General features: G+C 40.5%; 1 protein-coding gene across 1 annotated transcript; it reads right to left on the bottom strand.

Annotated features, from left to right (window-relative positions):
• Positions 1–155: 155 nt before the first annotated feature.
• Positions 156–13,501, bottom strand: LOC311142333 (short transient receptor potential channel 7-like; the record flags this gene model as incomplete). Its single annotated transcript, XM_084177962.1, has 12 exons — positions 156–286; positions 432–507; positions 622–708; positions 807–1,028; positions 1,324–1,519; positions 1,662–1,922; positions 3,229–3,475; positions 3,677–3,893; positions 4,024–4,188; positions 4,558–4,740; positions 5,985–6,747; positions 13,110–13,501. 12 exons carry the CDS (start codon positions 13,499–13,501, stop codon positions 156–158), a joined length of 2,940 nt encoding a protein of 979 aa, XP_084034088.1.
• Positions 13,502–21,702: the final 8,201 nt, after the last annotated feature.

Here is a 21,702-nt window from a genome sequence, read left to right as displayed (position 1 = left end):
TTTTTATCTATAGAGGAACACAACTTCAGGTAGCCTACCCTACACCTTAAAGTGGAGTGCAATCCCAGAATCTAACAACACACTATGAATCTAAGTTTGAAGGTTTTATACAAAGTTCTTATACAGAGGACACCGCTCAATTCCCATCAGGGTTTCTAGGCATTCTTGCTAAGCTTGTCACCAAGCTGTTGGATCAAGTCAGCTAGTTCCTCTGTGGCCTGAGACTTCTCCTCCAGGAGCTCATAGCGCAGGCTCGAGATGTCCTGCTTGATCTCCTTCAGCTCACCTGCAAGGGATGCACCACAGGTTATTGATCACTCGATCCACTAAAACTCCATGTCACAGCCTTGCAGTTGTAAGAATGATCAGTCTTCCGTTGAGAGGGCACAACAGCTTTATGATCTTACATAATGGATATGAATCATGCTCACCTTCGTTGATTTCGTCATTTTCACTGTCAACCTGAGCCTTTAGCACATATCGCTTAATGAGCCTCTTCATAAGTTTCTTTCAAGAAAAGAGAGGGAATCGGAACTTTAGAGACAACAGTTCAGAATGTAGCACGTCTGAATATTGTCTGATCTTGCTAATTAATCAAATTGACTGGTATGGAGTAAGTACCTGGTATCGAGTAGGATGTTTGATGGGTTTTCTAATGGTGAAGTCATCCTGACCTGGTGTCCTGGTTTGAGGTCTGTTCTGATTAAGCTGAAACGGAACAGAAACCACACACCCATTAAAACATATTAATTAAAGAGGCAGATATACAACCGGCTACAGCCTCTCCCTAAAAGCCAACATCTGACCTTGAATCGCAAATTGATCATGGCCGTCTCACGCTTGTTGTCATGGTGATGGGCTTTGGCCTTGCACAGCCTCACCAGACAAGCCCTTGTGCGCAGGGCTAGGTAGTAGAAGGACTTGGGACTGGGAACCAGGTTAAATGGTGGGGGCAGAGTACGCCCCTCGTCAAAGTAGGAGAGCCAGAGTTTGGCACGGGCGAACTTCCACTCCACATCAGCATCCTCCTGTTGAGATTGAGACAGACCATGGTATAACTGGAGAGTAGTGAAAGGTGAGGGGCAATGACTCAATTTGGAGCACAATCATACAATGAATCTAATATGGTCTGATTATTTTATCATAACTGCTCACAACAGTGTACTCCCAAAATGGTACATGAATACAACAAACATAACAGTAATAACTCACCCATACTGTAAATTGACATAATTCCCCTCTGACCTCAAAGCATTGATTATCGACTATTTATCTCCTGTGAATTCACTAGTGGTGTTTAGGCCTATTGGTTCCTAGTCTCACCTCAATCTCCTGATAGGAGTGATTGATCATTGCAATCAGCATGTTGAGCAGTACGATTACCATGGTTACATTGTAGACGCCAAAGAGAACATAACCAATGTTCTCTATGAACTTATGGTCATATTTCAAGACCACAGAGATAACCTCAGACAAGCCGAAGATGGACCAAAATAGAGTCTTAAAGCTCTCCTCCACCCTGTGAACACACATAATCAAACAAAACACACAGGCACGTGCAAACGCGCATACACAGACATTAATAAATAACACACAAACTAATAAATAGACATATCTACTTAAAGCACGTCATTTACAGGAACAGGCAGGAGGGCACTTACGTGGTGAAGGCGGGGTTGTACTTGGCACCAAGGTAATAGGAATATAGATTGAACATGCCAATCATGAAAGCCAGGAAGACCATTATGAAGATGACCATGAACTTGAAGATGTCCTTGACCGTCCGGCCGAGGGAGATTTGAAGTGGGCCGAAGCTCTCATTGGCAGGCAAGATGTAGGCAATGCGGGAGAAACTGAGCACCACTGCAATTGAGTACAAACCCTCGGAGATCAGCTGAGGGTCAGAGGGTAACCACCTGTTCCTGGCTGAGAGAGAGAGGGGTTGCTTTTAAATGTCACTTTGTGACCTTGGGACTGACTATAAGGTTCTATGACATTTTGGTAAAACATTTGTTATTCACATGGAGTTGCTCATTAGGTGGTCCTTTACATGTGAGATACTGTACAGTATGTCCGATATTCTTTTTTAGAAATATCAGAAAGTTCTATCTGTGCAAACACCTTTTATCTTGGTGCTATATAAGGTTCTACCTGCAATCTGATCACACAATACTCGTTGTCAATAAAAAATAATTGTATGTAAGGTGACATGCTTATTTAGTCATGAAAGAGGAAGACATCAAAAAACAGTTCTGAGATCTGGGACTTGAAAAATACTAATTTCAAAACTATACATTTTGAAGATAGAATCTTATAGTACCAAGTCCATGATTTTTCATATCATAGGTCCTCTTTTTACATAACTTTTTTTTTTATCACTGCTTTTTCAGAAGAATGACCATAATGTAACTCTTTATGGTAAAAACAAATACATACCGGTGCCTTAGAGCATATTTAAGGCCCTTAGGAGAGACATTGCTGTTTTTTTCTTGTTCTATATCAATACGAAAACCTCCATGGAAGGGGTATTTCACAAAAACTACAAACTTACCAATTTTTATTGATAACTAGGAAGTAGTTTACTGACTTTGGGTGTCAGAGACCAGAAAAATATATAAGTTTACTCATCCAGAGCTAAGCTTTAGCAATGTTGCTAGTTATCCATAGGATATAGTGTATTTGTCATTTTAAGGAACTATCGTTTTAACAAATGTGTGATGAACATGAATTCATGTTTGATGATGTGATTAGAAAGAAGGAATGGTTTTCTCTTTATTTAATCTTTAAATGTCTATACTTTTCTATTGACATTGAAATAATTGTAACATTCTGTGCCTGATAGAACCTTGGCTGAACCCAGATTTACATTTCAGAGTCACAAGGTACTATCTGTGATTGCACCCCTTATAAAAACAGACTTACAAATGTCTTAGGATTTTGACATTCTGTAATTTAGGTACCTTTAAGGTGAGGACATTAATTGGTTATGAAAGAAGAATTGAAAGAAGAATTCACTACAAAACAGTTCTGAGATCTGCGATGTGAAAACTTGAAGGCTCAATATCTCAGAACTATGCTTTGCGCAGATAGAACCTTATAGTCCCAAGGTCTCAACCTGTTACAGTTTTAATACAGTAAGGTTACTGTAATGCTACATGCACAGCCTGTTAGGCTGTAGCCAGAGATTAACCATTGTCATTATTATCATTTTGAAATATAAAGTGTCACTGACCATGGGTGTAGTATGCTACATTTGGTGGCAGTGAGGCGTTGCTCAGGTCTATGTTGGGCATGTTGGGCACATACATGTCCACATACAGCTGGGCCTCAGAGGCTCTCAGGAAGGCCATGAGCCGAGCCGTGAAGGATGCCACGAAGATGGACAGCATGCCAAAGTCTAGCACGTTCCACAGGTGCATGATGTACTCCCTAGGCCCATCAGCCCAGATCTCCTTACACTCCGACCAGATCATCCCTAATAAATAGAGTGCTTTTCAGTAAGTGCAAAAGCCCTCTGTTTTGAACATACGAGTGTTATGATTTTAATACTTTAAGATTTTATTCAGATTATACCATGGTGAAGAAACAGGAACAAAGAGATATGAATAGACTGGATAATAAAGTGTCTCCCACAAAACCCCACAAAAGCAGCTGTTTGAAAACCAGAGTAAATTACCAAGCACCCAATTCATGATGAGCATCTCAGTCCAGGAAAACTGACTGGTTTTGACCCTGAACACCTGAAGAGGGTGGTCGGTTATTGTCTCATTGGGAAGGTTCTTGACCCCTTCGAAGCGGTCCGATGCATTGATTACCAGTAGTCCAAGAAAGATGGTGAATGACACAGCATGGGCCACAAACTTCATGAAGGGACTGCGGAGAATCTGACCCAACTGATATAGAGGAAATCAACCACATAAATGGCAACCATCAACCTCATGATATAAACATATAACTATTTTAATCATACAAATGTGTTAATGAGTGATTCTATGAACAAAATAGAAATGGGATTGTGTGTACCTTACTGCAGGGCATGATCCAGTATGCGATGGCGAGGAAAGGAAGGCCGACTGCTACTCCCAGGACTGTCCAGCATTTGACCCCAACAGACTGCTGCCTAAGTCCAGCTAGGTTCTCATACCACAGGGTCAGGAGCTGCTGCTGGCAGTTAGGATGGGCCACAAACTACAGAGACATGATGAAAAATAACTATGACATACTACAAGATTGATAACCAGACGCAAAGGGTGACTGCTTTTGTCATACCTATTATATAGTGTTGTAGAATCCATTGGTGGGTGTGAAACAGCTGTAAAACACGTATTTCATTTATATCCCGTTCCAGTTTGCCTCTTAAATAAACCCTTTAACGTGACGATTGGGAGAATGTAATCACAAGTGTCTTTCTCATGGTGCTCTTGAGATTGATTGCTATTCAAATTAAGACTACTGAATCATGTTAGACACAAATACCAGAGGGAGATAACATTTAAAATGACTTTTAGAAAAAATAGCATGTTTGATTTCAGATTAAGGTTGAGTGGTTCTGCTAACCTTCTTGACCTCGTACTTTATGGCCAGTTTGACCCGGATGAGGCAGGGTCGACTGTGATCACTGGGTAGAGCTTGGTCCACATCCCCATTCAAAATGGCCTCCACCTCCTCCGTGTCTCTGCATAAGTCAAGCACTCCCACCACAAAGTCCTTACACTGCATGGACAGCTTCCTGTAGTCATTCTACCGGAGAGAGAGAGAGAGAGAGAGAGAGAGAGAGAGAGAGAGAGAGAGAGAGAGAGAGAGAGAGAGAGAGAGAGAGAGAGAGAGAGAGAGAGAGAGAGAGAGAGAGAGAGAGAGAGAGAGAGAAGGAGAAGGAGAAGGAGGAGGCGAGGGAGAGAAAGAAAGGGAGAGGGAAAGAGATGTGTGAGAATTATTTAAAATGAGGCATATCCCAGGGGTCACACCTTTTGGTGAATTGTTAATGTCAGTCTCTCACTTTTTGGTCTGCATGTAAAATATTCCAATAGAAACCTGGAAAACCACAGACCAACCGTTTCTGCACTGACAAATCCTGTGTATATTTTCTTATCTCATTAAGGCAGGGTGTATTGGTGTGAGTTTGCATGCCAATGTTTGTGTTTGTCACACATTACGGTTCTTTATAATGAGCATAAACTGTGTGTGTGTGTTTGTGTGTGTGTGTGTGACGCATTTGTACCTGTCTTTCTGTGGGTGTTCTTCAGACAGAGGAAAAACAGTATGTGTGCTTGTGAGTGTGTGTGTGTGTGTGTGTGTCTGTGTTTATACCCATCTATGTTAAACCTCAACCCAAACTATTTGGAGAGTTCAGTAATCAGTATAAAATAACAGAAAGGAGTCAGACTGGATATGAAAATCCTTGATTAGACTTGTTCTCCTCTTACTGATTGTCAGAATTTAATTCCTCTTGGAGTGGAGGTGGCTTATCTGCATGGGAGAGCAAATTGAATGGAAATACCAGAGCAAAGTTACTTTGCATTGCAAAAAAACATGGCCACAAACACTACATAAATATGCTTTATATGCTGTAAGTATGTTGTCGTGTATAATATGTTGCAAAGCCTGACATACAGTACACTCAGAAATTGCGATAATTTCTAACCGATCAATGACCGATTTGAGATTGTTCCCAATCTTAATTTTCTCACAGCGGGTTCCAATAATATTAGAGTGTGTCATTTGGTGAAGTGTACTGTACAGGGACTACCTGCTTTAATCTCTTCCCAATTCATCATTTCTGTGAGTAATCAAAAGACACAAATCAGCTCTAGGGCTTTCAGAAAAATATCTACACAAAGCTTTTACATATTGCTAAATGAGTAAGAGGGGGGAGAGCATGTGTAAGAGAAAGCAAGCCAATACTATACATAGGTGAAAATAAATATCCCTTAGCAGTAAACCCCTTCCTTCAATCCTCAAGATTGGTCTTTGTGTGTGTTTCTCACCTTGAACTCAGTCTCGATGTTGGCGAGGCGAGCCAGCTCGTTGCTGAGCTCCAGAGCGGTGAATACAGGATCCTCACTAGACAGGGACAGGTAGGCGGCGCTGGCTAACCCTTTATAGGCATTCATCCTGGAGCGGGAGTGGCTGAACGAGTCACGGCACTGCTTGTCATGACACTCATTACATTTACAAAAGTAATCATGGGGCTTCTCGATGCGTGCTCCCTTCATCAACAGAGTGTGCACTATCTCATACTCCTGGCAGTGTGCAGCCAGAATGACCGGGGTCACGTCATGGGAAAAACGTGTACCGTCTTCGTCGTAGGCATAAAAGTCATCATCTCTTAGCTCCTGCTCCAGGGGGCTTAGGGTTAGGCGCAGCCCACCACCGAATGCAGGGTGGGCCAGGATAGCCTCTACGATACGCACATATCCCTTACTGATGGCAAAGAGGAGGCCATCGCCCACACGCGCCAGCCCCTCCTTCTTCAGCAGCAGCTCTGTCACCTCCAAGTGCTCATTACCCACGGCCAACTGCAGTGCATTCTGACCCATGTAGTCCACACAGTTGACGTTGAGGGTCTTGGACTCCTCCAGCATCTTACGCACCACTGGGATGTTCCCGTACTCAGCAGCATCTAGGAAGCGCTCCTCCTCTGAAGTGAGACTGGTGCCCCGCTCACTGAACATGTAGGCAGGCCCACGGATAGCCTGCCGACGGCCCTTCTCTCGCACAGTCGTTTTTCTACGGTGCATGGTCTCAACTCTGGATGGAGAAAGACGGTGACAAAAAACACTATTCAGACTACAAGGAAGTTCACAGGAACTGAAGAGAAGAGTAAGTTGAAGAAAACATAACATTCAGTGCAGATGTTTATTTACACTTTTCAAAATGATAGAGTCGGGAGTGCTTGGATACTTTTTGTTAACTACAATTGCATGATTATGTAATTTCAGCATGTATAATACACAACATTCTTGGTTTACTGAGGTTTCTTTACTGAGCCATTGGATGACAGGTATTCGTCTCTATGGAGATAGGTGTGATCTGCATCTGTTGAATTCTGATGGCTTTGATTGACAGCCAGAGGTTTGCTGTGGGCCTACAGCACTAGCTAAGCAAGACATATACTGAAGTCACTGATGGTGACTTCTGTCTCAATCCAGTCCTATAGGGTTTGTATGCCCAGTTACAGTTGAAGTCGGAAGTTTACATACACTTAGGTTGGAGTCATTAAAACTTGTTTTTCAACCACTCCACACATTTCTTGTTAACAAACTATAGTTTTGGCAAGTCGGTTAGGACATCTACTTTGTGCATGACACAAGTAATTTTTCCAACAATTGTTTACAGACAGATTATTTCACTTATAATTCACTGTATCACAATTCCAGTGGGTCAGAAGTTTACATACACTAAGTTGACGGTGCCTTTAAACAGCTTGGAAAATTCCAGAAAATGATGTCATGGCTTTAGAAGCTTCTGATAGGCTAATTGACATCATTTGAGTCAATTGGAGGTGTACCTGTGGATGTATTTCAAGGCCTACCTTCAAACTCAGTGCCTCTTTGCTTGACATCATGGGAAAATCAAAAGAAATCAGCCAAGACCTCAGAAAAGATTTGTAGACCGCCACAAGTCTGGTTCATCCTTGGGAGCAATTTCCAAACGTCTGAAGGTATCACGTTCATCTGTACAAACAATAGTACGCAAGTATAAACACCATGGGACCACGCAGCCGTCATACCGCTCAGGAAGGAGACGCGTTCTGTCTCCTAGAGATGAACGTACTTTGGTGCGAAAAGTGCAAATCAATCCCAGAACAACAGCAAAGGACCTTCTGAAGATGCTGGAGGAAACAGGTACAAAAGTATCTATATCCACAGTAAAACGAGTCCTATATCGACATAACCTGAAATGTCGCTCAGCAAGGAAGAAGCCACTGCTCCAAAACCGCCATAAAAAAGCCAGACTACGGTTTGCAACTGCACATGGGGACAAAGATCGTACTTTTTGGAGAAATGTCCTCTGGTCTGATGAAACAAAAATAGAACTGTTTGGCCATAATGACCATTGTTATGTTTGGAGGAAAAAGGGGGTGCTTGCAAGCTGAAGAACACCATCCCAACCGTGAAGCACGGGGGTGGCAGCATCATGCTGTGGGGGTGCTTTGCTGCAGGATAGACTGGTGCACTTCACAAAATAGATGGCATCATGAGGAAGGAGAATTATGTGGATATATTGAAGCAACATCTCAAGACATCAGTCAGGAAGTTAAAGCTTGGTCGCAAACGGGTCGTCCAAATGGACAATGACCCCAAGCATACTTCCAAAGTTGTGGCAAAAGGGCTTAAGGACAACAAAGTCAAGGTATTGGAGTGGCCATCACAAAGCCCTGACCTCAATCCTATAGAACATTTATGGCAGAACTGAACAAGTGTGTGCGAGCAAGGAGGCCTACAAACCTGATTCAGTTACACCAGCTATGTCAGGAGGAATGGGCCAAAATTCACCCAATTTATTGTGGAAGGCTACCCAAAACGTTTGACCCAAGTTAAACAATTTAAAGGCAATGCTACCAAATACTAATTGAGTGTATGTAAACTTCTGACCCACTGGGAATGTGATGAAATAAATAAAAGCTGAAATAAATAATTATGTCTACTATTATTCTGACATTTCACATTCTTAAAATAAAGTGGTGATCCTAACTGACCTAAGACAGGGCATTTTTACTAGGATTAAATGTCAGGAATTGTGAAAAACTGAGTTTAAATGTATTTGGCTAAGGTGTACAGTGGGGGAAAAAAGTATTTAGTCAGCCACCAATTGTGCAAGTTCTCCCACTTAAAAAGATGAGAGGCCTGTAATTTTCATCATAGGTACACGTCAACTATGACAGACAAATTGAGAAAAAAATCCAGAAAATCACATTGTAGGATTTTTTATGAATTTATTTGCAAATTATGGTGGAAAATAAGTATTTGGTCACCTACAAACAAGCAAGATTTCTGGCTCTCACAGACCTGTAACTTCTTCTTTAAGAGGCTCCTCTGTCCTCCACTCGTTACCTGGCACCTGTTTGAACTTGTTAATGGCACCTGTTTGAACTTGTTATCAGTATAAAAGACACCTGTCCACAACCTCAAACAGTCACACTCCAAACTCCACTATGGCCAAGACCAAAGAGCTGTCAAAGGACACCAGAAACAAAATTGTAGACCTGCACCAGGCTGGGAAGACTGAATCTGCAATAGGTAAGCAGCTTGGTTTGAAGAAATCAACTGTGGGAGCAATTATTAGGAAATGGAAGACATACAAGACCACTGATAATCTCCCTCGATCTGGGGCTCCACGCAAGATCTCACCCCGTGGGGTCAAAATGATCACAAGAACGGTGAGCAAAAATCCCAGAACCACACGGGGGGACCTAGTGAATGACCTGCAGAGAGCTGGGACCAAACTAACAAAGCCTACCATCAGTAACACACTACGCCGCCAGGGACTCAAATCCTGCAGTACCAGACATGTCCCCCTGCTTAAGCCAGTACATGTCCAGGCCCGTCTGAAGTTTGCTAGAGTGCATTTGGATGATCCAGAAGAGGATTGGGAGAATGTCATATGGTCAGATGAAACCAAAATAGAACTTTTTGGTAAAAACTCAACTCGTCGTGTTTGGAGGACAAAGAATGCTGAGTTGCATCCAAAGAACACCATACCTACTGTGAAGCATGGGGGTGGAAACATCATGCTTTGGGGCTGTTTTTCTGCAAAGGGACCAGGACGACTGATCTGTGTAAAGGAAAGAATGAATGGGGCCATGTATCGTGAGATTTTGAGTGAAAACCTCCTTCCATCAGCAAGGACATTGAAGATGAAACATTGCTGGGTCTTTCAGCATGACAATGATCCCTAACACACCGCCCGGGCAACGAAGGAGTTGCTTCGTAAGAAGCATTTCAAGGTCCTGGAGTGACCTAGCCAGTCTCCAGATCTCAACCCCATAGAAAATCTTTGTAGGGAGTTGAAAGTCTGTGTTGCCCAGCGACAGCCCCAAAACATCACTGCTCTAGAGGAGATCTGCATGGAGGAATGGGCCAAAATACCAGCAACAGTGTGTGAAAACCTTGTGAAGACTTACAGAAAACATTTGACCTGTGTCATTGCCAACAAAGGGTATATAACAAAGTATTGAGAAACTTTTGTTACTGACCAAATACTTATTTTCCACCATAATTTGCAAATAAATTCATTAAAAATCCTACAATGTGATTTTCTGGATTTTTTTTTCTCATTTTGTTTGTCATAGCTGAAAATTACAGGCCTCTCCCATCTTTTTAAGTGGGAGAACTTGCACAATTGGTGGCTGACTAAATACTTTTTTCCCCCACTGTATGTAAACTTCCGACTTCAACTGTAAATAAATGCAGGTTCAAGATGATCTTTAAGTAGCCTACACTCAGAATGCTGTAGAATGTGTTTCATTCCAATGACAGCTACTGCAGCTACTTGGTATATGAAGCGGAATGATGGGCCTGGGGAAATGTTACCACTCTAAAATTCATAAATGGGGCTATGGATGCAAGGACTGAGTCCATGAGCTCAACAGGATACAGTAGTTTCACACATTTGGTTATATTATGTTTGTTTTCAAATACTCCAAATGGGAGTGTTATAAATACTAGGAATATCATATACCATAAACAGGCCTACCAATAATAGTATCTCATAAATAATGTAGTAAGACAGGTGTAGGAAGACAGTTGTACAAAACTTATGAGGGAAATATCCCAGATTGTGCCTTTTATCAATAATGAGAATATCAAGAAGGCCGGTAGCCTGCCATGTAGCTAAAACAACCAAGACAAATTATTCCAAAAATACATGTACATTTTGCACGTTATAAAAGGCAAGCTTGTTCCTTTGATTTGACCTATATCAAAATGTCGAGCAAAAATCAACGTGACTTCTCCAATGAGCCAACCTGAAGTATAGGGGTAGCTACACTTTGAAACAGCAGTAATATGTAAATGCTTCCATACAGCCGTTACACAGTAGGTAGTGTAAAGCATAGCACAGAATTTACATACTTCCTCAATTCCCGACTTGGAAGACAACACATCTTCTAAACTTCAATGTCTAGTTGCAGGGGGTTCATTTGAATTTAGAAAATGCTCTGTTATTAAATATATGTTTGGCTCCATGAAGTAATACAACAATGTGTACGCCACCATTTTGTCTATTTCAAATCTTCTCATTGATCGAGACAAGTGAGTGTCATCATGACATTTGGCACTTTGGGGTGGACACCCACCTTTCTCAATTAATGAGAGAAGATTTGAAATAGACAAGATGGCGGTTCTATGCCCGTAAATGCCCTTGTATGGAGCATGCCCTTGTAAATTTCAAACTCTCCAAAAAAGTGTTTAAAATTCAAAAAACTGGCAATAATGAATAATGTAGTTTCTTGCAATAGCCCTGTCTGACTTTAAAAATATTTCTCAATACACTTTTTAAGGTGTCTGACGGAGTTTACATAAATCCAGTTAAGATAGCTGATACTTTGGTCTATGAAAATATATATTTTAAATGTTGTTAATATTGAGAAAAATATTTGTATATAAAAAAGTTGAGATTGTCCCATCTTTCAAGAATCCCTGACTCAGGGTAAATTGTGCCAAGAGACTACTTTTTTTGGACAAGCTATGTTTTCAAAACTGTTATGTTTACATGAATTATGATTATTTCCAGGGATACACAACATCCTGTAATATATGTAGATATCTTTGTTAGAAAGAATAGTATACTTCCCTTGACGCTGTGGTGTAGTGGAGGGTATACGCAGGTATACCCACTCATTTTTCAGTGGGCATAATCATTTCTTAATAATCTCCATTGATGCGTATCAAAGTAGTGTAATGAAGGTATACGCCATATCAATGAATAAGGCTGATGGAACAGATCACAATGTTTAGCTTAAAATGTTGATAAACTATAATTTCATCACATTTTAGGCGCAACAATATGCACATGGCGGTTGGCCTATGTGCGAATTTTCCAAAATGCAATTTGCGGGGGAAAAAAATATTAAATGCGCACTGCACATGAAAGTGGTTTCATGGTGGATAGAGATGGAAACATCCGTTAGAAATTTTGAAGGTGGGAAGATCTAAAGAGATGAAAGTTGAAAGAAAACCAATAGAACAGGAGAATGTATAGGCCATTGAGGAAGCCTTTATAAAATAATTGCCAACACATTTCTATGGTGGGATTTTGGCTATAGGCTACTTTGAAGCAAGATAGGACATGCCTCATAATATGAAGTAAAACGTCCAGGTTTCAAACAATTAGGGAACGGGAAAAATATAGCCATGCTAATAATAGCCTATGCCTACCTGGCAAAATGATATCATGATTACTTGCATCAATCCAGTGGCCATTTGTTTTGCAAACTCCATCTCATGTGCTACAGAAACACTGCTAACCAGACAACAGTACTAGGTGCATGTGCACTTGAATTAAAGGGTAACTGCACTCAAAAATCTAAATGTCTTCGATTTTTCCAGACATCAAAAGTGGTTTCCTGAGGAAGCAATGAGGAAGCATTGTGCACTGAGGAAGCATTGTGGTTTAAGCATTGTTATGGAGAAAAAAAGTAATTATATTAAAAAAGTGTGACATTAAGAGCAAAAACCTGAATAATAAAGAAAAATCTGAAACCTGTGAATTTCTGACTCAGTTGACAGCCTCATTTATCATTCAGTGGTAGGCCTACTATTAGCCTACTTGCACAGTACAGCTTGGGTTGGCCTGACTGTGAAAGACAAATATGGGATTGATCAATTTAGGTAATTCAGGGTGTATGTCACTGTTTCTGATATCATCTTTCACAAAGGGTGCCTTTCCTTTGCTGGGCGGGCCGTTTGGGAGATGTTTGGCAAAATTAGAGTACACCCACTTCACCAGGCACCACTACACCACTGCCTTGATGTAGTGATGCTGAATGTAAAAACTGGCTCAACATACCCCACTCTCCCTTATAGGCGCTACTCTCGCTAATAGGATAACATTTCCTGATATTATTATGGTGGTTATTTACGGTATCGCCCAACAAGTGTCGCACTTACGTTTTCTGAGGTGAGTTGCTGTGATCGTACTCAGAATGATCCCACTGACTGTCGAAATCTTGCAGCCCGACATCTGAATTCCTAGGGATTTCTTTTACTTGAGACTGATAGGCACCGTTGTGGTCCTCATATGTATTCATCGAGACGATTTGTTGGTCGTGATGGTCGGCGTCGCTGTACACCGTGTTATCATACCACTCTCCTCTCGGATTCTGTCGTCGTCTGTACAAAGCATCCGGCAGAGTCATACATCGGGTTAAAATTGGGGGATTAAAAAACAGGGTGTCATCGACGACAGTGGATGGTAACGGTTGAGGATCAACCTCCCACTGCTCAGATGCGCTCTCATGACAGTCTCTATTAGGTGGGGAGGAAACCGCTGCTGCTCTCATCACGAGTGTGTGGCTTCAGGTGTCTTTATCTCGTCCAGTTCCAACAGTCTTCTAGTGGTTCTGAATGACAATATTGACCAAATAGCTACCCATAAAACACCCTTGAGCAGTCGCAATACATTGACAGAGCAAATATCTCTCTCTCTCTCTCTCTCTCTCTCTCTCTCTCTCTCTCTCTCTCTCTCTCTCTCTTTCTATCTCTATCTCTCTCCCTATGCAACTGATATAGGCCTAAATCTGGTGTAGGATATAATCCAATTCAATTGGGACCTTTTTGTAGGTCAGATAGTGGTAGCCTAATCAAAAAGGGTTTTCATTTTTCATCAACTCATCTCCGAAAAGCTTGACATAAACTAAACTCCTGTGTTATCTGTAGTGGAGTCGGTACCCGTATATAACATGTCAGGTGCACTAATTTCCGTCTTTGAACTGCCAAATCTTCTCTGATGAATTAGGGCTGTCTATTAAATCCCAACATCCTGTTGTGGGGCTTTGATCCACTTCAAAGGCGCAAACAGGGCTATCAAGACTGGTGTGTGCTGTAGTGCAGCAGGTTGCACATTATGCTAATCTAATGTAACTGCACACCATCCAAGCTAAAACAATTTTGTCTTTGCCAGAAAACATAACTAATTTGGCCCTACAACTTTCTCCTTTCAGCATTGAGGATTGAGAGATATTTCATTGCCGAACGTTTTATTTTAAGGATTTATTACTTGAACCTTATATGGTTGGGCCCTGATTTTGTGAGAATTCATAACAAATCATAATGTGTATGCAATCTTGCTTGCACCCTTTCATCTAATTATTTTCAATGGATTAGATTAGAATACAAAATCTGTGCCTATATGGGTCGCATATGTAGCTGTAATGAATCAAAATAATTTAAGATGACAAAGAAAAGATGAAAGGTACAGAATGTGCTGGGAAAATCTGTTATCAACAACAGAGTTCAGATAATTTGAGTCCAGGTTATTATGGGGCCCATCTGGTTTAGCCTAATCAATGGCTTTGATTACTGGAGGAACACCTCTGTCACAGACAGTGCTGCTCCAGGAAATCAATTTCCACAAAATTAGACAAAGAGTATCATAACATAAATTAAGGCTACTTAACATACTGTATATTAGATCTCTGGGCCATGGGAATATGTATAATGTGTAATGGTTGTATAGGTAGGATTGTAAAGGGAACCAGTAAACTGCCCGAATTTTGGTAACTTTCAAGGACTTTATGTAATTTATCACAAGACATCTAGTGGCCCTTTCGGGTACTTCAGATTATCACAGGTGTCTGTAATTATCTCTGGCCCGCTGTGTGGCCTTATCAAATGTCAAATGTATAAAATAATCAAATAAGATGATTTTCAACTACAAAATATAATGATGAAGCTGTAAAACATCCTAAATATAAACCCTCAACATAGTGAATACCATTGGTGTTTAATATAATAATATGCCATTTAGCAGACGCTTTTATCCAAAGCGATTTACAGTCATGTGCGCATACATTTTTACGTATGGGTGGTCCCGGGGATCGAACCCACTACCCTGGCGTTACAAGCGCCATGCTCTACCAATTGAGCTACAGAGGACCACTATGAACGTTTCAGGCCGAAATATAATTGATATATATTTTTTATACACTTATTTATTTTACTATGTCAATATGTCTTTGTTCTCAATGTTTTGGCGCCAAACTTTTGGCAGTTGTGAAAAAAATCAATAGTTGGAAGAGTTGCAGACTTAATTCAAAATAATGACATTGCTGATTATAAACTTTTTTCATTAATTAGGCTATTTTCTCTTGAACCATATGGTCTATCCACTAGAAACACATGGACAATATGGACACACATATAACAAATTAATATGAATACATTTTTTATAAGTTATTCAACTATAAATTACTATAGATTGCCATAGATTACCTGTTAATTGCCAAAATTGCAGAAGATTCCGCTAACTTTGGTAAATTACCGGTAGCTTTGCAACCCTGGGTATAGGCCTACATGCTGTAAACATGGATAGATGCAGAATGGCTGATAGTTAAAATGAACTAAGCTGCATAATACACGTATATCATCTATTGGTTAAATGTAGATATAGGGGCAATATTTACTCTTACCTTCATAGAAAATGTGTTGAAGTTTCCCAAAATGTCCTATTGACTCTATTAAAGATTGTCTTTGAGTATCGAAGGACAATATAACTGAACTCCCACATAAAAAGGCACAAAAAGACCAGTGTTCCAGCTTCAAAAGGACCTATAATCCCATCACTGTTTATAATGCTGTTTCTGCCTGTCTGAGAGGAACCTGTCTGAGAGGAACAGGGCACGCACACACACGCACGCACGCACGCACACACACGCGCGCGCGCGCGCACACACACACAGTGGTATGGGGTTTAGTAATGAAAAAGTTAAAAATCTATTTATCATCATTTTGATATTGGATAAGCTGTCCCAAAATAGTTAACCACATCACCACAGGATTAACCTCATGTTACTGTTAACGTGATGCGACATTACTGATGCAGCTGAGGAATTTAATCTGAGTTGGTCCATTAATTTACATTTAAGTCATTAACAAACACTCAAGAGCGACTTACATTTAGTGCATTCATCTTAAGATATCTAGAAGGTGAGACAACCACATATCAGTCATAGTAAGTACATTTTTCCTCAACAAAGTTATCAGCAAAGTCAGTCTTAGTAAGAAATCAAAATTGCATTGCTGTAGTGGCCTACCAATTTCAAAGACAGATTTCAAAATGATTTGCCTACAGTATGTGAGGAATATTAATTAAAGGTTGTTGCCAATTATTTTTTTCAGCTCTCATGGAGTGATGGAGACCTTTGTTAGGCCCTATGAAATAGCACCCTCTAGTGATCAACAGAACAACATATTGTTTGCTGTATGGATTGAATTGATGTAGCATATTGAATATATGCCCAGGATAATTGTCTAGATGGGTGTACATTTTATTAGCCATAGCTTACCCTACAGCCATTAAACTAGAAACTCTTTGTCGCGTTCCCCTGCTCAGACGTTGCATGCATCAAGCAATGGTTGCGTACTACTTCACCAACTGGGCTGTCGGGCACCAGATTGTTATAACATATGCAGGCGTTTAAATGCTGCTTTCATAACCAAGTCGGAAGGTGGTAATTACCAGTTGTGAAGTCGTAAATGGGTAGTTGACGTGATGCCCCCTTTTTTAAATTGGTTAAAATGTTGGCATATTATTACAAGTTATTTTTCTTTATTTTTTTTCTTTACATGGATCACAAGTAAACTCATGCAATGAAAAATGTACATTCTTAAAATGTTGAACCAAACGTGATAGTCTAATGGTATAACTGTCACAGGTAAGGTTGTGGAACTTTGAACTTAAGTAAATTAATGAAAAAATTCATTAAATTCCGCTCTCTTCCTCTTTTAATCATAACAGAAGTCTATTTCAAGAAACAAAAGTCCCCAAGTCAATTCATGTTATTTCCAAATAGTTCTCATTGATTACATTTTGTCACCAAAACCAATGTCCACTTGGTGTGACACGATACTGTGATTAAAAAACGGGTATGAATTCGGGCACCATTGCACAGGGGATGAGTCTGTTTCTTAGTCCTTTGGTGCGACACCAAATGTGACATCAAATATGAAAATCATGAAAATAAAATATAATTGAAGTATAAAAAGCAATGAAAAACATGTTGTGATGAAATCAAATGAAAGGTTTACTGTAAACAATAATGTCCAAAAAGGAACATACAGCCTGAGATGTCCTATGATGTGACAGCCTTTTTCCCTTGGTGTGACATAAAGATAGTGTCACACCAGAGGAAATACTGTAGCTGTCACTCCGGGGGACATAACCCACTAATACACTTCTATAATGACCTTTTAAGGCTTATTTAACATCAAATAACACTTATTTGTATGATACCGGTACCTATTTGTATCCTTTTGCAATTTTGATCCTTTTAGGTGGTTCTGAGTGCAAGTTCTACATACTCATTCTCCCACACCTGGTTCTCACTCCCTGCACGGAGACTGTTTGCCCTGCCTTCAATATACCATGGCCGACCTCAGACCCAGTCGATCCGTTTATCTCAGTGGTCCTCCAATGGTATTCCTTTGCGGAGCATGGCACGCCCAGGCAGCGATTCCTGGGGCAGGAGCCACCCTGAGCTGGTGTCAGAGACACGTTGTGTTTCTCCAACCCTGTTGTTGGCTCCATAGTGTGGTATACTACTTTACCAACTCTGCAACAGGACACCTCTTGAAGGGCATCTTACCTCCCGCAGCTTCAGCTGTAGGTAGGTCGGGGCTTCCCACTGGGTGAACGCAGGGGGCACTGGTCTCCTCCATCACTAGAGGACTGTGCCCCTGTGCCTCGTTGTGCGCCCAAGTTAACCGCAATGTTGTTGGGGGATAACTGGTTGAGCCTCATAGTAGCATATGCTTGTCTCAAAGATTAAGCCAGCTAGCACCTTTAATGGGGATTCTGGGTTCGATCCCGGAATGGGAGCCTAAGAAACAGCTACCATACCCAAGGATTAAGGCAGCAGGCACACAAATTACCCACTGCCGACTCGTGGAGGTATAGCAAAATAACAAAACAGGACTCTCTGTAGGCCCTGTATTTTACGAGGATCCATTGCTGTTGTTTAGAACTTTCATTTGACGACCTCCCGAGTGGCGCTGCGGTCTAAGGCACTGCATCGCAGTGCTAGAGGCGTCACTACAGACCCGAGTTCGATCCCAGGCTGTATCACAACTGGCCGTAATCGGGAGTCCCATAGGGTGGCACACAATTGACCCAGCATCGTTAGGGGAGGGTTTGGACGGTGGGGCTTTACTTGGCTCATCACGCACTAGCGGCTCCTTGTGACGGGCCGGGCGCCTGCAGGCTGACCTCGGTCGTCAGGTAAATTGTGTCATGTTTCAGAGGATGCATGCCTCGACCGAAGCCTCCCGAGTCCGATGGGGAGTTGCAGCGATGAGAAGAGATCGAAAAAGGGGGTACATTTAAAATGCAACATTTTACAGTTGTCAGAAACTTTTGAAAGTCTCATTAATAAATGAAAGGAAAGAAAAGTTTGCCCTGGTCCTCTGTAGCTCAGCTGGTAGAGCACGGCGCTTGTAACGCCAAGGTAGTGGGTTCGATCCCCGGGACCACCCATACACAAAAATGTATGCACGCATGACTGTAAGTCGCTTTGGATAAAAGCGTCTGCTAAATGGCATATTATTTATTATTATTATTTTAAAAGTGCCATCCTGGTAATAATGTAAAAAATAATTGTTAAGCATGAGGCAGGTAAAATGATCATAATATGATCATGATCAAAAGTAAATGTATTTATTTTTATCTAGGTTACTCAAAATGTAATGGGGAGACACTTGGTTAATGTCAACATACAAGGTAATTGTGTTTTTCAATTGAAATTCCAGAATAGGATGACTGATTTAAATACAGAAGTAACTAATAATTAGTAAAAATTCCATTCTTGTCTATTTGGGAATCATTAAACCTGTATATTAGCATTTATAATGATGTCACACCAGAACAAAAATTCAAAGCACCAATGCATGAAATGGTTCATTAAACAGGATATACATTTAAAATCAACAGTGGCCTCATAGCATTTTGAGTTGTTTAGACATAATTTATTGCAACAATAATGTTTATTTTTTACTTCACTTTCAGAATATACTGTATATATTTTTTCCACTTTTGTCAACTACCCAAATACCAGTTGGATGCATTCACGTGCTTTGTACTTGTTGAGAAAGGTTGATTGGCTAATGGCCAACAAGCTGCGTCAACCATAAACTAAAGGGCGGTTTCACGGACAGAGTTTATTTAAGTAAGGACTAGGCTAATTCTACTTCAATGGCTTTCTGAGACGTTGCTTAACTTCAGATTAATTAGTTGTAGAGTAGGGAGTCCCAGACTAAGATAAGTAAGGACTAACCAGTTCATCTTTGTGAAGCCTGATTATATTAACGATGTGCACTTGGTGCTGACCTGAGGATGCTTTAAAAAACAGGGATGGGACAGTAATACATGAGCATTGTGTGGAATTGGAGCAAGTCAGCTAAACCAAACAATGTTCAAAGAATTTCAGTGACTTTGAAAAAACCATCTTGAAGCGAATTGTGTCAAACTTCCCAATTATCGAGAACAAACAGCATGATTCATCAACAGAAAACAAGAAAAACAATGCCTGGACTACCATCTGTAATTAATTAAACTCAAATGATTTAGTAAACAAAAGTATGCTACAACAACTTCAGGTAAGGTACTGTATTTATTGTCTGTCCACTTATACAAATCAGAGTCACTTTGAAATATTAGTGTTCTTGTGTAAACACAGTGGGGACTAAATGTATGTGTGACAAATGTAACAGAAACGATACCATACATAATTACTAATATAATTTCACTGAACAATGACCACGCTATGGTCAATAAGGATATTTTGTATAGAAACAAATCTTTGTTTTTAAGAACTGGTTTGATAATCATATCCTACTGGTGAGTCAACTTATTACATGCAGAAGGGTTGTTACTCAATTATGAATACATTTTAATCGCTTTACAATATCTCTGTTACACCTAGAGAATTCGCCAGTCTTTGATGCTATTCCATCTGGAGCGCTCATGCTGTTTAGAGGTGTAACTAGACCTCACCTTATTGAGATACCCTCGCTTAGTCCTGTTGACTCTCCAGTAGGGAAAATGTGTTTCTCCTTGCGCCCTCAGAACAATAATAGATCTATACATGCTTTATTTCAAAGGGATGTTGTATCTATTCCTTATGTCACAACTTACTGGAAAACATTTCTCAACAATGTCTGTTGGAAAAAGGTTTGGTTATTACCACACAATACCTGCTTGTTAACAAGGTCAAAGAGATCTCTCAGAATGATCCAGAAGTATTACCCTGCGAATCATTACCAGAAGAAACGAAAAAAATACATGAACATTAACTGTACCTTTTGTGATGAGCATCCAGAAACAGTTTTGCATTTATTTATTTTGTCTACATGTAAAGAGATTATGGCAAGATATTTGTATATTTATAATTGATAATATTCTTGATTACTTTAGTTTATTATGGGAGAATGTACTACTCGGTTTTAATAAGGTTAAAGAAAAACATTTTTACCTCTTAAATGTAATTGTGCTAATGGAAAAATGTCGTATTCATAAATGTAAATTCACTAATAAAAAGCCACTCTTCCTTGTTTTCTATAAAGGAGTTAAGATCATTCTACATTATTTGAATAAGAAAGCTGTAAAAACAGTCAATGTGTGTGTATTATTAAGGCCTTTGTATAAACTGTAGATTGTTGTACCCCCTAGACTAGCATACAGTCCATTTGGAAAGTATTCAGACCCCTTGACTTTTTCCACATTTTGTTACGTTACAACCTTATTCTAAAATTGATTAAATTGTTTTTTCCCCTTATCAATCTACACACAATACCCCATAATGACAAAGCAAAAACGTTTTTTTAGAATAGTTTTGCAAATATATTCAAAATAAAAAACGGAATTAGGACATTTACATAAGTATTAAGACCCTTTATTCAGTCCTTTGTTGAAGCACCTTTGGCAGCGATTACAGCCTCAAGTATTCTTGGGTATGACGCTACAAGCTTGGCACACCTGTATTTGGGGTTTCTCTTATTCCTCTCTGCAGATCCTCTCAAGCTCTGTCAGGTTGGATGGGGAGCGTCGCTGCACAGCTATTTGCAGGTCTCTCCAGAGATGTTAGATCGGGTTCAAGTCCAGGCTCTGGCTGGGCCACTCAAGGACATTCAGAGACTTGTCCCGAAGCCACTCCTGCGTTGTCTTGGCTGTGTGCTTAGGGTTGTTGTCCTGTTGGAAGGTGAACCTTCGCCCCAGTCTGAGGTCCCGAGAGCTCTGGAGCAGGTTTTCATCAAGGATCTCTCTGTCCTTTGCTCCATTCATCTTTCCCTCGATCCTGACTAGTCTCCCAGTCCCTGCTGCTGAAAAACATCCCCACAGCATGATGCTGCCACCGCCATGCTCACTGTAGGGATGGTGCCAGGTTTCCTCGAGACGTGACGCTTGGCATTCAGGCCAAAGAGTTCAATCTTGGTTTCATCAGACCAGAGAATCTTGTTTCTCATGGTCTAAGAGTCTTTTAGGTGTCTTCTG

The sequence above is a fragment of the Coregonus lavaretus genome, assembly GCF_964263955.1.
Source record: "Coregonus lavaretus genome assembly, chromosome: 15".
In the NCBI taxonomy this organism is placed as follows: Eukaryota; Metazoa; Chordata; class Actinopteri; order Salmoniformes; family Salmonidae; genus Coregonus; species Coregonus lavaretus.
This window is presented reverse-complemented; position numbering and strand designations above follow the sequence as displayed.